This window comes from Branchiostoma lanceolatum, chromosome 5 (genome assembly GCF_035083965.1).
Source record: "Branchiostoma lanceolatum isolate klBraLanc5 chromosome 5, klBraLanc5.hap2, whole genome shotgun sequence".
NCBI classification, from domain to species: domain Eukaryota; kingdom Metazoa; phylum Chordata; class Leptocardii; order Amphioxiformes; family Branchiostomatidae; genus Branchiostoma; species Branchiostoma lanceolatum.
Genome location: NC_089726.1, coordinates 15,689,161 through 15,705,286, shown reverse-complemented (window position 1 = coordinate 15,705,286; position 16,126 = coordinate 15,689,161). Strand labels below are relative to the sequence as shown.

The 16,126-nt window shown below is 42.4% G+C and overlaps 1 protein-coding gene across 5 annotated transcripts; it reads right to left on the bottom strand.

The window, feature by feature from the left end:
- Nucleotides 1-2,480: 2,480 nt before the first annotated feature.
- LOC136435425 (NACHT domain- and WD repeat-containing protein 1-like) lies at nucleotides 2,481-15,971 on the bottom strand. 5 transcript variants are annotated; one of them, XM_066428907.1, is made up of 16 exons: nucleotides 15,956-15,971; nucleotides 15,513-15,588; nucleotides 13,902-14,055; nucleotides 13,077-13,279; nucleotides 12,349-12,703; nucleotides 10,709-11,981; nucleotides 10,395-10,598; nucleotides 9,887-10,170; nucleotides 9,023-9,175; nucleotides 7,806-8,081; nucleotides 5,387-5,554; nucleotides 5,035-5,234; nucleotides 4,069-4,891; nucleotides 3,619-3,781; nucleotides 2,933-3,378; nucleotides 2,481-2,740 (listed from the first exon to the last, which is right to left on the bottom strand). In XM_066428907.1, the coding sequence occupies exons 3-16, from the start codon at nucleotides 14,008-14,010 to the stop codon at nucleotides 2,490-2,492; spliced, it is 4,908 nt and encodes a 1,635-aa protein (XP_066285004.1). In that variant the 5' UTR covers nucleotides 14,011-14,055; nucleotides 15,513-15,588; nucleotides 15,956-15,971; the 3' UTR covers nucleotides 2,481-2,489. The 5 variants fall into 5 exon arrangements, with proteins under 5 accessions (XP_066285004.1, XP_066285007.1, XP_066285005.1 ...); XM_066428910.1 differs by lacking the exons at nucleotides 7,806-8,081; nucleotides 15,956-15,971 and adding an exon at nucleotides 8,138-8,317 and having other exon boundaries at nucleotides 15,513-15,801; XM_066428908.1 differs by lacking the exons at nucleotides 7,806-8,081; nucleotides 15,956-15,971 and adding an exon at nucleotides 7,313-7,501 and having other exon boundaries at nucleotides 15,513-15,801.
- Nucleotides 15,972-16,126: the final 155 nt, after the last annotated feature.

The following is a 16,126-nucleotide window of genomic DNA, read 5'->3' as shown; positions in this document are numbered from 1 at the left end:
CCTTTCTCAATATTCTTACTCCGGGAAGGAGGGTGACCTCCTGATGGAGTATTAGAAATGATGCTGTTTGCCCGTTCGCAGCTAGAACTCACGATCCCATTGTGGCATTGATGTGGAACTTGGCGAATGGTCAGCTAGGTTGCGCGTGATGATGCTCTTTTTTCACACCGTAACTGCTTTTATCGTCAATGTAATGTCGTAAGTGCACCCCTATATTGACGCGTATGTGGAGCAGGCCTCCCATTTCAGCACACGCTTTAGTTTGGTCCGATCTCGTTAGATGAAAGATGCAAACGGAAAGAGATTGTTGTCACAGCTAAGTGTTACCACCTGAGGCGTCAATGCCTGCATAATGGGGCATGGACGATTAGCGTACTTCTCAGGCTGTGAAAATCATTAGAAGCCACTGAAGACAGATGTTCGTGCCAACTGACACATTTAATAGTTCAGACTGACATCCATCTAACGCCCGTAGGAGCGCCTCATTGTCTTTGGAAACGAGTTCGAAAAGGCCATGCATAATAATGTTATGCACTGACGTTCGTAGCCAAGAGCAACAAGGATACTGTTGGACATTGATGAACTGCCCTGAACTGGCCCAATAACTGGATCACTGCTTCGTGCTCAGTCTGAGATTGCCCACTTTACCTTTTCTTAGATAACTAGATAATGCAGTTCTACTTCTCACCGCTAGCTGGCATTGCAGTGGGAAGAATTCGGCTCCAAACGTGACTAATCATAAGCTTGTATCCCCCCTCATCACGGTTCATTGCTGAAGTAGAACCAGCCAGTGTTGCCATGAGGAAGATAGCAGAAGGACTACCAAAACATTGGCACAGGAAAATCCCTTTGGATGTGCCACGAAGAACGGTGTTGTTTATTCATCAACCCGATATTCATGGTTATTTGATACAGTGACTGATAATATACATGTGTACTATCTTATATTAGGATGTGCATTTCTTTCAGGACGGAATGCGCTCTTTTCAGATTTGCGTACAAAATGTCTTTTCTTCTGAATTTTAGTTATTGGTCACTCAGTTGCAAATTATATAATATCTTATAAAAATACAATTTTTCGGAAGGTATCATGCTTTAATAGTTGTTGCCATACATTGTACCGTGTACAATTGTCGTACAATTAAGTTCTTCTTCTTCAATATCAGCATGACTTTTTTTACATGTAAACTTAAACTCAATGGAGATACCCAACTGTTACTTAATTTCATTGTATAAGGAACAAAGATAGCTCGATGATATCTTTGACCTGTCAATCTATGTTACTCTATTTGCATTTGCTATGGGCCCTTATTATCTGTTACTGCTACTTAAGAATTACCATTTTCTTTACCATTGACAATAGAAGAAACCATTCATGAGAGAGAGATGGACAGAAGCCTCATTTTATTACTTTTCTAATCATTTGCATTACAAATCTTGCAATTTTTGTAACACGCCCTGCATCTTCAAAGAGATAAAATCAGTGATAAAGCTACTGCAAATTATTTGCAATTCACATCTCCTTTTCACAAGGATGCATAGATATTTCTCAGCCATTCCATTGAAAAATATAAAATCATAATCAGGTTGGAAATATTTTTGCTTGATTTGGACACTATTGATGGACACATTCTCAAAGCTGATATGACTACAATTTTTTTTTTTACGACAGTTGCACAAGACGAACAAATATTGCACCTGAGCAAACTTGAACTACAATAATTATTACAAATCATTGCAAATCCTTAACAGATATTTACAAGAGTTCAAATTGTTCAATATTTACAAAATATTCCTCCTTTCTCTCTTTCACAAAAGCTGCCACCCTATGATTTAATCAAAAATAGTAAACTACTATGAATTCTTGTCTAAAGTGACAAGTTGTCTAAAGTGACAATATTTTCAAAATCTTGATAACTAAACACATTTTACCACAAAGTTGACAGAGATACTATTCTAAATCTTCTTCAGTGATGTCTAGCTGAACCCAGCTCCATTTGCATAGTATGAGGTGAAAGTTATTGCAAGATGTATTTCTATTTTTGCATACATGTGCATGTACATAACATTATGTAACTTTTACATTTCTGTACATACAAGCGTTGCTTGTAATAAAATACTACATAAGAATGGTAATATTTGATACCCAACATATAGATCCATGAAAAGAGCTTGCTTCTTTTCCCTGTAGATATTAAAAAATCCCTGACTTTTTTAAAAACATGATTCATCCAGTAAACACATAAAATCTCAATGTGGCTTAAATTCATTTGTATAGGTTAACACCATTTGTTGACAATCAAAGATATTGGGACAACTTTTCACAAAGATGATTTTTCTATAGGATAAATTGCACAATACGATATCATTTTAGCTATCTATGCACTTGTTCTTATTTCCCAAGTTGTATATAAAGATGATGAAATATGACATTCAAAAATATTGTCACTATATCCAATCTCTCTACTTCTGGAACTATTGTCCAGATCTTACAGAATGTGACAGAAGTGAGATCTCTTCTTCATCTGGCGTGCCCTGACTTTAAAAACAGGTTGAACGGCTTCATCCAAGTCAGACTGTCCACTGAACGGGGTTTCCTCGGGTTCTGGGGGACGCGGCGAGGGAAGCAGGATGTCTTCGATGATGACGTAGCCAAGTTTCGTGGTCAGGACGATATCGTCACGGTTGGCCACTATGTTGGTGATTGTTGCATAGACGTACTGGGCAGTCACCATTTTTCCTGAGGACAAGGAGAACATGAATTTTCATCAGACGAGTATATGCAGGCAATGCTCAAAAACTGTTCATCATGTAAAATTAGCATGTTTCAGCCTCTTTTCTACCAAACACATCTTAAATGTTCTTAGTCAAAGCTTCAATCAAAAAGAATTGTGGCCCAAAATGTATTTAAATGACTGAAATAATATCCTACCTGTTTCGAGGTCCCACATCTTGAGTGACCTGTCGTGACCCCCCGTCAGCAGGTATTTGTCATCGTAACTAAACGACAGACACACGATCCCTTTAAACACGGGTGACTTTGCGTACAGTTCGTGTACGAGTCTCCCCGTGCCGAGGTCCCACACCCTCATGGTTTCACCTGAAGACCCTGAGGCCAACAACTTCTGGTTATGGCTGACACTCAAACATGTCAGCGGGCTCTGATGGCCGACCAGAATGTACGCAGCTTTGTCCAGCTTGTTGTCGAAGACCAAAATTTGCTTGTCGTCCGTGCCAATTGCGGTGTATTTCCTGTCGTCTGTCATGGTAACACAGGTGATTTTCCCCTCACAGTTCGGCTTGCGGGTCCATAGAAGCATCATGGAGTCGATATCCCAGGCTGACACGGAGTTGTCGTCTGTGACTGCTACCAGGTACCTATGAAGAAAAATAAATGCTGACTTGCGAAGTGTAATTTATTTCTTGGGCATTGTAAACAAAGCACCTTAATCAAAGAAAGATAACAGTAAATGGTTAATCGTACTAATCTAACAGAATAATGATATAACCCGCTCTGACATCAAAAGGAAAGTGACCAATCACATTTTGCACCTGTCCAGCAATATTCATTAATAATAGACTACAAACTGGTAACAGGTTTCTTTCTCAGGTACACACCTGTCCATGCGCGTGATCCAGAAGCACCTGATGCCACCTGAAGCCTTGTCCAGCTGCCGTATCAACTGGCCCGTGTTCAGGTTCCACAGCTTGATGAAACCTGCCTCGTCTCCAGTCACCACACAGTTGTTGTCCTGAGTGATCCTCAGGTAGGTTATAGAGCCTATAAAAACACAGAATTTTCAACTTTCCTTACAAGCACAATACCGCTTCTACAAAATATGAACTGTTGCAAGTTGATGACTTACAGCTAGAATTTAAAGATTGGTTGAATTACACTTTGCATAAATGTAATATAATATCAGGCAGTCTACAATTTAAAGATTGGTTAAATTGCATTTCACATAAATGTAATATCATATCATCAGGTAGTCTAAGAGAATGTGGTGTTCAGAAAATGTTACAGAAGTAGTGCATACAAGTCTAAACAATGAGAACATGACCGCTTACCATCCTTGTCAGTGATAGTTCGGATGTCTTTGCCATCTTTTGAGTTCCACACGTTCACCTCATTCTCGCTGCCCTCCCGTTTGTACACCACGTACCCTGCGTCACTCGTCACACCCACAATGCCGTACTTGTCGATGAACCTCGGAGTGGACATCTTCATCTTGCTCTGTTCGACGTCCCAAACCTTGGTGTAGTACGAGTCTGTGGACGCCGTCACGACGATGTAACCTGTCACCTCCATCGCGTTGATTTTTGCCGCTTGTCCGTCCAGTGTCTGGACGAGCTGACCACTCTCGAAGTCCCAGACGTTGAGGTGTTCGTCCTGAGCTCCGGACACGATGACCTTGTTGTCGCTGGTGACGCCAACACAGTCCACAATGCCGTAGTGCCCCTGCAAATGGTGGACCTCTTTTCCCTTCGATAAGTTCCACAGTTTCACCACCTTGTCGGACCCGGATATTGCATATTTACCATCTGAAGTGATGGCTAGAGAGTACACAGGATGGGAGTGCCCTTCTAACCTGTGAACCACCTCCCTGTTCTCAATATCTATGACAGAAAGTGTTGTGTCCTTTGACCCGGAAACAATTCTTCCATCCTGGGTGACCTTGAGACAGGTCAGGTGATCTGTGTGGTGTGAGAAGGTGTTTTTCAGTTCGCCTGTCTCTGTGCTCCACATCTTGATGGTGTTGTCTTCTGCTCCTGTGATGATGTACTGGCTGTCATCAAAGTCGTTATAGGAAACTGCCAGGCAGGAAACAGCTCCCTCATGCCCCTTCAAGGTGAACTGCAGCTTGCCAGACTCTATGTCCCAGACATTAACCTGAAATCCAAAGCAAGACAAGTTACTTGAATGTCTATAGCTCTGGAGTCTTAAATCTGACATCTTTGGTATTACGGGACATTATGTTTATCATCAACAGCAAAGTTGATAATACAATGGTAGTACTGCTTTCTCCCACTCACCACTTTCCCAGCAGGTGACACCACCTTGCGGGAGTCCATGGTAGTGGTCAGCAGGGCGTGTTGCTGGTAGTGGGCGTGGTCCTCCTCCATGGTGATGACCAGCCGCCCTGTCTCCAGGTTCCACACCCTTATGGTGTTGTCCAGTGAGCCGGACACTAGCAGCTCGTTGTTGGGGGCTGCAGCCAGGACCTCTATCGCGGCTGTAACATAAAGAGACTACTTTGTGATTTACTGTTATGATTATCTGCTACATGTGCTGACAAATAACAAGTTAAAGAAGGGCTCTGCCCCATTGGTCTAGCCAAAATATATACTTCTAGTTCTTGACAAATATGAAGATTTTCTTGAGCACCTGTGTGTCCCGTCAGTGTTCTTTCCAGTTCCATGACGTCCGACTCGTTCTCGTAGATGCGGATGGTACAGTCTCGTGCAGCGGTCATCATGTAGCCTCCGTCTGGAGTCATGGCGATGGACGTGATGCCGTCTCGGTGATGGGCCAGGGTCGTCCGCAGGGGACCACCTGTTAGTGGAAGGTAATGTATAGTCAGTACACTTTTTCTGAAAATAATTATAACCTGGTTTTCTTTTTATCCAATAACAAACTATGAAGTTCTGACAACTATAATGATAGCAGTTTTAGCCTTAATCAAATAATCAATGACTCTTTAATGGTTAAACTTATAGTCAAATTGTTTGGCTCTACAAAAATTTATTTTCTTCCACATGTGCATGTATCTCGTGCAGTTTAACTGATCCATCTCCATGTACATTTTTAAATTCTCGTTTTAGCTGCTGCATTTTGCTTGGTCCCAGATATCATGCATTGCACATTCATTGATTTATATGCATAATAAGAATATTACAATTCATAAGCATAGCAGTTTATTGCTAGACATTACAAGCAACATGCAGAATCATACACAAAAAGCATTGCTAAATAAAAACAGAGTAGCGTATTTTGACAATTAGCAGAACATGCAGGGTTCCACAGAATTAGACCTGATGGCTATACACATGTACAAAGATCACAGGGCAGGAGGATTTAAAGAGGTTCAAGTTAGTCACTGATTGGACGCAAGTCTTCAACTTGCAAGAGAAAGTTAATTAGACAGTGTATCAATGTTGTGAATGTTAAAATGAGACTTAAAGTTGAACAATCTGATGGAATGATCTGATATAGATCCCAAAGTATGAGGAAGGTAGATCACAAATTATGAGATCATGTGTACAAAGAAGTATATCAATTGAAATTGATTTGTACCAACTAAAAAGACATTCAGTGATGGTGCTTCTTAAAGGGGGAATCAACCGCAGAAGCAGTTTGAGGCTGTATATTGCAACTGCTGTCTAGTCGAATTGCCAACATGTTTTGGGATAATCAGAAAAATATTATCTGGAGAACCAGAACACTCGCCTCTGGAGTTGAGTCCCCCATTACGTTGTGTAAATGACAGAACATACAAGACACAGTTGTATCACACAAAGCATGCTTCAAGTCTCTAAGAAGATTGAATAGGAAAAATAAAATATGGAAACAGGAACTTGATTTGGGAAAGTATGAATAAATGTGACAAGAGCTCTTAATGACAGTGTAGAGGGAGATGCAATGTTTTCGAGGATTTTTCCCCAGGAAGTGATGATGTTGTAAGTAGTGACTGTTAATTAATTTGCACAGAAGAATGGACGCCACAGTGAATGCTGCAGATCATGATTGCTGGGGGGATTTGGAGTTTGCTTCTGTTTGGATCAAATTTGGCAGTAATTTGGCAATAAAATGGTCATTCATAAAGCCTGGTGATGCATTATGTCAGTTTTATATGATATTAAATCATTCAACTGTGGTGTATCACATTTATGTCAAATGTCTAAAGACAAGCCCTTGGAATTGCAAGAAAGAGCTGAGTCAATATTCCCTGAGTGCTTTTGCAGTTTTAATTCATCAATGTCTTTGTGAATGGCACCAAATGTTTAAAAAGGCTGCATTAACTTGATTTTATGGATGACATCTTATAGGGACCCCAAATATGACATTCTTTGCAACATTTTAGGACTTATGACAATTTTGACATTCTTTCATCTAGAAGTAGTTTTGTGAAGGGCTCAAACTGATTTCTTGCATTGTGACATTACTTGTCATAATTCAACTAATCACAAGGTCAAGTAGCAAAGCTGCTTATAGATTTTGGGGTCAAGTTAGCCAAAAGCAAAGAATGCACCAATGTCATCCATAGATTCAAGTTTGGCCGTGCAGCCTTGAAGCCAAACAGCAGTTAAGTACCTGGGGGAGGGAAGCCCGTGCCCCTTGTAACAAACATCAGGTCACCGTTAGACACACAATGGTCCTGACACCACCACATGCACTGCGTCACCAACGTCGCTATCCGCTCAAAACGCTTGCCGAATAAGGACAGTCTGCCAATGAGCTCTGCCGGCAGCACGTTCACGATGGAACCCTTTTGTGAGAAGGCTTTGAAAGAAAACACAGAGGTGTGAAGGAGGGGTACCTGGTGGTGGGAAGCTTGAACCATGTGGTACGAACGAGGGCGCCCCCCTAGCAACACAGTTGGCGCTACACCAGGACAGACACTGGCTCAGTAACTGGCTAATCCTGACAGAGTCAGAACTATACGAGGACAGACGACCGACCAGCTCAGCAGACAGGCTGTTGACAGCATCTCGTTCAAAGGCTTCGAGTAAGGACAACAAAAACAACATGCGTTTTGGGGTTAGAGGTTATAGAGACACCTAAGGGAGAGGACAGTCGGGAGTACCTGGTGGTGGGAAGCTAGAACCCTGGGTTATCACGGACGGGTCTCGTTCCCCGTCAGACCATCGCGTGCAACAGGAACATTGCGGTGATTGGTTGGCTAGCTGGCCTGTGCGAGCTATAGCACCCTGGGGTACCAGTCGGGGTTCTCGGTCCCTGTCACACCATCGTGTGCACCAGGCCCTGCACTGGGACATGAGGGGCCCAATGTGCTGGGATTGGTCACTCAGCCAGTCCAAGCGACCAATCAACTCTGCGGCCAAGGGATTGGTGTATCCGCCTAGGGAGAAAACTTCCATTGTTAGTATCCGTATGGGTTTAGAACCAATCATATACCTGGTGGGTAAATGGAAGGGCTGTGAGGCAACATGAACGGACGCCGCGTCACGCGGTCGCAAAATTTCTTGCACCACGCCCGCGACTGCTCCAGGAGGCTGTCTACGGCCTGTCGGGATTGACGTTCGAAGGGCACAAGTCGTCCAATCAGCTCTAATGCCAGATAGCTGGGCACGCCACCTGTTGGGGTCAAAGGGCACCACCATAGAGTTTCTACATGTAATGTTTGTTACAAATTAGACTGGAAATGAAAACAAAACGGATGATTTTCCGAGATGTTAAAAAGTGAGGTTTCCAGAACACAGAAGTGCAGCACAGCACAGCGAAGCCAACACCACACCACCTACAAACTGTGATTGCAGTTAAAGAAGTTGACCTTGAATACCATTGATCATGATTGCAACTACAACAGAAAAACATTAAATATTCATAAGATCTATGTTAAAAAGGCAGAATCAAATGAAAATACAACAAACATCCAAATGCAACCAAAAATCCAGCATTTACAGTAATTGCCGATAACATTAACATGTACTAAATTATAAACATACTATCATTTGGATACTAAAGAAGCATGCATTTAATGGTATTGAAAAATATGGCATACCATGCTAATGATATACATGACATTGTATTTAAGCAAATTGTCATAACAAACACAAACTAAACAAAGGTACCTAAAACTAAGACTAAAATTTACCATACATGTATATAACTTAAGGAATATTCAAACTTGAACGCCCAACAACTCCCATCAGATTTGGCTCAGAATCTATTAAGCAACAGTTCAAAAATTCAGTTAATTCTTCGAGATACATGTAGTCTTGACAAAAACTTGAAACAGAAAATTGGAAAAATTGGAACAAGCATAAAAGAAACAGGTACCTTTGAACTCCAGAGTGGGTTTGATGAGCCTAATTGCATCCCTGAGAAGCCTGATTTCTAGGTTATCCTGCACCTGAAGCACCATGTTGTAATCTTCTATCAGGTCCTTGACACTGAAGGCATCGATCATGTTGTTCATAAAGTTAAGATTACCTATAGAGAAAAGAAAATGACAAGGGTGACTCTCGACACCAATAAAACTCAATGAAGCAACTCTGTGCAGTTTTCATTTGTTAGATATTGTCAGAAGTATTATTGTAACTTTCTGGCTAATTTTCTTTCTTTAATAGAATTAAATGGCTTATAGCATTTGGCATATTTGGCTCATTGAATAAAAGTGAAGTGAATGCATACTCTTCTGAGTGGCCATTCAAACAGAAGGGCTGACAATTTGTTGAAACTGTTTGAAACAAGATGGCATAGAAGAGATATGAGGCATTATGTCATAATTGGGCCACGAAAATGTTTTATACGGGTGTTCTGGACCGTGTGATAATTTTCCGTATCATACGGGGTTCAAAGTTGTATCACACAGGCTTCCATAGAATATTTAGAATGCGTTTCGAGCATGCCGGTTGCGCCGCCGTCGAAAATTCGAAAACCAGATTCGGGGGTTGGAATCAATGTTGTTAAACTTCCTCAACTTCTGGCGCATTCCGCATTGAAATGTGTGTTTTCTCAGGTGGGTATGACACAGATAAAATACAACACGTTGTATTCCGCATCACCCTCGGTCCCTGCCCTCCCACGGGTCAGATCGTCCCCGGCCTACGGGCGATCTTCCTGCGGTCAGACTGGTAGGTACCTTGGGTGATACGGAATACCCCGTGTTGTATTCTATATTTACACATCACTAATCCTTACCCAGAGTGTGTTCAAAGATGTCGTCCATCCTGCCTGCATGGAGAAGGTGAAAGGTCACCTCGTTCAGTTTGCGCCGGTTGAAGACGTTGTCGTCGTACTTCATGGGCTGAGGGACGACGTTACGGTCGGCGTTGTAGTACTCCTTCTTCCCATTGACGTCCATGGTAATCTCCTTCTTGCGACCGTTGCTCCACGTGCCGAGGAAGAAGTCGGCCAGGACGTGGTGACGTGCTTTTCTGTCGTCTCCCGCTAGGTAGCGTTCCTGAGCACACTCTATGAACTGTCTGTGGAAAGTACAACAGAAGAGATTGCCATCATTGCAATTAACCTGGCATAAAATAAAAACCTGTGATCTTTCCTTCTTGCTACTTTAGCATTGGCCAGCCGTTAGCCAATCATGATTAGTGGGAAAGTTACCAGCCAATCATGTTACCTCTTGACCGTAGGCTGTGACGCGATTGGTTGGTGATGGCTGATCTGGCATGAGAAGATACAACAAGTACTGTACCTGTGAAACAGCTGCAGGACTCTCTTCCCGTCTGCCTGTCTCTCGGCGAGGTACTCCATGATGTCGTACTTGAGGCGGGTGACGATGAGTGGAGGGATGCGCACCAGGTCCTTGTTGGGAGGAGACCAGTACTGGTACACGTCGTCCAACACTTCGTCGTCCAGAGAAAGGACATCCTCTAGCTCATGTTCTGCTATTCCATTCCTAGAAGTAACAAAAGGACAGTTTCAGTGCCAATCTGAAGAAGAGCGTTCTTTCAACAGATGGGTGTGTTTAAAACCTGCAGACAAAAGAAGGTTGATGCCAATTCTTACCTTGCAGCAGCGATGTACCCCAGTGTGTGTGACACAAAGATGGTTCCGTGCTGAACCTCCAGTCTCTCATACAGCAGATTGATGGCTGCCCTCGCTGACTGGGCGACCCGTAGTTCTGATTCTGGCGTGTACGACTTCCATCCTCGAGCTTCGTCAAATGCCAGCTTGAGAAACAACGGCTGCCGACAATGTGAAAACGCAGACAAGATGACCTCCCTCTGTTTGTCGGTGAGACATCGCTGGACCTGAGCAAGCCACGTGTCTAGAATCTCCCCTCCCACCTGTTCTGACAGTGTGGGCACCTGGATGTAGCTTTTGTCGCTGCGTATTGTGCGATTCAGAGTCTTCAAAAGATCAAACTCATCAGGCAAGGTGGAGACCACGATGTGGACGTTCGGTGGGAGGGATTTGGGAAGCCAGGTCAGGCTGTAGGCTCGGTCCACAGACGACAGCTGGTCCAAGGAGTCCAGGAGGATGAGAAGGGGCCGGTCCTTCTCGGACACCTTGTCCAAAAGCGTGGACAGATACTGGACGATTTCGGCGAAGTTGTTGAGAACCCTTTCGGCAGGCGACTCGATGCCGTAGACTTCACATATCTGTAGACATAGGCTCTGTAGAACAGGGTGGATGAGGGTGCTGTGTGGTGACGTGCCCAGGAAACGAATGATAGTCACCAGGTCTTCTCCACACGTCTGTGCAGCGTTCTGTGCCAGCATGGCCATGATAGACGACTTCCCAGTACCAGAGGCTCCGTGGATCACGAACGGTTGATGGTTGACCTTGGCTGTGTCCTTCATGTATGTATACACGGCATCAAATATCTCCTGTCTTCCACAGAAACTTTCACACTTAGCCTGGCAGAAACGTGCGTGTGAGATCACTTCTGTCAAAAACCAATCATCATTCTGTTCTTCTTCATTCTCGCTCTGCAAGCTCTTGAAGATCATTGTTTTTAGGTCGGCTACAAAGTCATCGCTAAACTGTTCCAGATACGAAGCATGACTTTCTATGTCTTCGTTAACCCCCTTGTCGGTCCACTCTACTTCATACTGGTGAACATTCTTCAGTTTAGAAGGCAGTTTCCCCTTTAGGTCCTCCAATAGTCTCTGTGATTCCTCATTCAGCTTTTCTTTGTCCATCAGGTCCAGGTAGGCATTGACTGCATCCGCACCGACGTGCTTTTCGATGTTATGCAGGTTCCGCATGAAGATGACAGCTCGCTGGTTGGCATCAGCTGACTGCATTATGCCTCTATTAATCTCAGTTTCAGTCACTAATAAAAACAACAACAAAAAAAGCTTAATGCATTATATTGACAATGGATATAAAGCTGTAAAATTGTCCATACTCTTTGCAAACACCGTAACCTGGCATTGTATCCAAAATATAACTCAACTAGGAATGCACACGTGTCTGGGTGCCATCTTGCTCCGCCCTCCCACTAAAGGAGCCTGACCAGGTAAACTCAGCTGGATGGCACCTAGACTAATGCACACATTGTCAAGGAATTTTAGAATACTTTCAACTAAATCCAGGTCCGCACCTTGCCCCTCTGACCTGTGGTGTTGCCAAAAAGGGGAGTAAAATTGTTTCTTCTGTTCTGTATATTCTAGCCAATCAAACCTGCACAAACAAATTACCTGACTTGATGTACTTGTGTTGCGCCTCCTCAGTGACGAGTCCTTCCTTGTGAGCTGCCTTCACAGCTGTGCGGAGGATATTTTCCAACTGAACCGTCACCTGATACCACCCGTCCTTGTCTTTCTGCCGCAGGCTCTCATTGGCTGGCTCCATGTCCGTGTAGTATTTAAACTTGCTGGTGATTGGCTGTAGTAAACAGACTGCTGGGACAGCATTGTCGTCTTGGAGGTACCATTCCTTGATGACGGTGGTGTCCATGTCTAATTCGATGGCCTTCTTCAGGAGAATGTCAAGCTCTTCTGCTTCAATCTTTGCGGGAATGGGACGGTAGCCGTACCTGTTGCCAAGGAATGCCTGGAGAGGGGACATAAATGTAATCAATTTATTCATGATTTTCGACTTAATTTTCCTCAGGCCTAGGAAAAAAAATCTTGTGTTTCTGGATACCTCAGACCAAGAAAAACCTGCCCACCCTAGTCGGAGTGAGACATCTGAGTGATAAAAACGTATTGTGGATTTGTTTTCCAACATACGCTCGTCAATCATGTTATCATATAACAGAAAAAGTTATGTCAAAATCGGAATCACAACATTGATTTTCCTAGGCCTTCTCAAAATGTAAAGGAACATATAGAGCTAAGACAAGAACTACATCTGATATGCAGTTTGAAATCAGAAGACCCTTATTTCTTAACAGCACTAGATTTTAGAATATCTGAAATCTCACCACAAAGTTGGGTCCAACGGACAGTCTCTTGCAGGTGTCAATCTCCATCAGACACAGGGCGCAGGTCATGTGATCAGCAACGACCTCGTCCCGTACGCCCCAGCGCATGTCCATGACCTGGAAGTCCAGCCCCTGCTTCTGACAGAACTCCCGCAGCTCCGGGTACGCCTTCTGCAGGAGGATGTTGCGCTCCTTCGCCATGTCTGTGGGAAACCAAGCAAGAAACATTTCAGGCCTAGGTAAATGGGGGTCTCCAGTTTGAGGAGGTGCCTCAAGCACATCATTAAAGCAAGGGTTACTGTAATTCTTGATTTTTTAACGGTGACTTAATTTTAGCTAATTTAATGGTCACTAGTCAACCGCTATAATTTCATAATCCCAAATACTTGATCGCTAACATTTGAGACAGTGATGTTTGTTCGCTCAGTTAAAATTAAATGCAGTGAACTACTCCCTTTCCCCCAAAACGCTAAAATTACCAACCGCAATATTAAATGGATTTACAGTAGTTTGGTAACCAGCAAGATATTTTTGCAGGGTTTACATGCATATGACAGGCTTGTGTCTTTCATGATAAAACTTGCAGACAACATGCATTTCTAAACCCCCAATGTATCATATCAGGGACTTGCAGTGAAAAAAAACAACAGTCTAGCCTAGAGGGAAAACAGGTGAACACTAAAAATACATAAAATCTTGAATACTTTCAGTACCTAATATTTGAAAATGAGCAAATTCGCATGTTCCTGAAACATTTCCCCTCGAAAATAAAACACAGATCTTGCAAGTACGATTCCTGATTTAACAAAGGAATTTTAGACCAACCTGCAAAAGTGGAGCTCATAAAGATGCGTACGATGTTAGACTTGTCAGGTGGGAGGGCCGTCATGCGACCCTTCATGAGCGCACTCCTCATCTCTGCAGTCACCTCCATCTTGTTGAGGATACTCACCGTCCTCTACAATCACTGAGGCAAATTCTGAAGGACAGAAATTGTAAGAAGAGGATGAATCTAAGCCAGGCCCTTAAAAGACTTCTATGCTATATACAATGTGGATATCATTCAAATGATCTACTGTTTGAAGATGATGTCACAGCAACCATTGTGCCCCAATTATGTCATCTATTATTTACAGTCTACACTACTGTTGACCTTCGGATAAAGAGGTCCATATTGTTTGTATGTGATAAAAAAAAATGTATCTAAAATACACAATAGTTTACTGCTGTTAAGTATTGAAGACTTTGTGACACATAGAAACAGCAGTTATGCATAAGGGCATTGTTTGTAAACCCTTTTATATCTTGATGGTAACTGCCAAATGTTGGATAAATTACATCTTTGTAGATAAATTACAGATTTGTAGATCTGGTTGAAACACAAATTGACAAATTCTGAAGTTTATGTGAAAGGACTGAACCCAGAAGCAAAAAAAAGAACTATGCACATGATTTGGTGTACAGGCATATCCTGTTTGTTAAATGTCAATCAGATCCCAAGTTGGGCAACAGGTTTTGTTCAGCTTTGTTGTCTTGGTGACAATGTAATCTGATGAAACGTATGGAATTTAATATGCAGGATTCAGTACAGAATTAAAGTTAGATATGTAAGCTGGTTTCACACATGAAAGGCGGTTTATCCATTGATCCACACACATTCTTAAATCAGCATGACTATACTGTTGATGGTACCAATAACTGCTTTTAGTTTTACACTGTATAATGCCCTGCCAGAAAAATAGACAATTGCTTGGCGAATGGGCTCTTCATAATTCATCACTTCAACTGGCTGTTGAAAAATCACCTGGAGGTCAAAACAATATTATAATATACACATCTTTGTACATGTAGCAGGCCATTCATGTTACTACTAGTATCACCTGCTTACTAGTGTCTTCTAACTGCTATGGTGTTTTTATAGGCTAAGTTAATATTTGTGTAGCCACAATACACAGAGGTGCAAACAACTACTTTTTCAATGTCTTTTTGTTTTCAGCATTATTGGGAAAACAGGGAACTGAATCAGGGGAACATGGTTTTGTTTGATCTCAAATGCTCCCTTGTGGTTTTAAACAGTTACCTAGTGAAGTACAGAAAGACTTTCACAGGTCTTAGACACTTGTATCGGGTGACTCAGCAAGATGTAAATTTGTATTTATGGACAAGCAACCTGTGCATAATTAGGTCAACAGGTTTTCCTAACAATTTGGCAACAGAAAAACAAGGCATCAAAAGGTTTTAAAACAGCTCCCCATTATAAGTACCATCAGTTGTAACTGTTCCCGCACTACCTGCAAGCAACATGTGTACAGGAGTGTCACTCGGGTAGAAAAAAACAGCAATTGTAACATAATACTCTGACCTACAAGCATGCTCCAGAACACTCTGTAATACTGTACTTACAGGTGTAAAAGTGGATGCTTAAATCACTCTCACCTGTTCAGTTCACCATCCAGAGAGATCACTTTCTATCGTGGACCACAGATGGACAGCCACCCAAGAAGGTTGCTAACTGAAAAGACCAACAGACAACATTGCCTGAATGCTGCACCACACCTCCCTGTATTTGCATACGTGCCCCAAGAAAAATAGGCCCTGTCCCATGCTGTCAATAGAAATCTACCTTGAATAGGCGGGGCGGGGTTGTTGCCTAGCAACTAAGAATCAACAAAGCAAAGTCTATTCAGGACCTAATTAAGTGTACATCAGGCTCATTAACTCCTGACTCAAGATGTCCAATGACCCGATTGATTTAGTTGACTAAAGGTAAAGAAAGTAAAGTCTGTTTAAGAATCCAAAAGGAGTTTGTAATGTTTGGAATCCAGGTGAAACATGTCTTAGCTTACCCAAGGAGGTTAAATATAACCTCCTTGGCTTACCTCAATACCTGGCTGCCTTTTGCACATAGCAATGCAACTATATTAAAGTCACATATGCCCTACAGTTAAAAGATATGCAGCATCTTTTCACTGCTTCCAAAACAGTAGAACTACATATTGACATTACAATCAACCCCAATTTGTACAATTATCGAGAAATACGTTAAAATC

Excerpts from the sequence above, each read along its gene's own strand:
- LOC136435425 (XM_066428907.1), bottom strand. The coding sequence starts at position 14,010 with ATGGAGGTGACTGCAGAGATGAGGAGTGCGCTCATGAAGGGTCGCATG. Across the intron at positions 13,280-13,901 it reads TATGAGCTCCACTTTTGCAG|ACATGGCGAAGGAGCGCAAC; the intron begins GTTGGTCTAAAA and ends GGTTTCCCACAG. Across the intron at positions 3,379-3,618 it reads TGGATCACGCGCATGGACAG|GTACCTGGTAGCAGTCACAG; the intron begins GTGTGTACCTGA and ends TTTTCTTCATAG.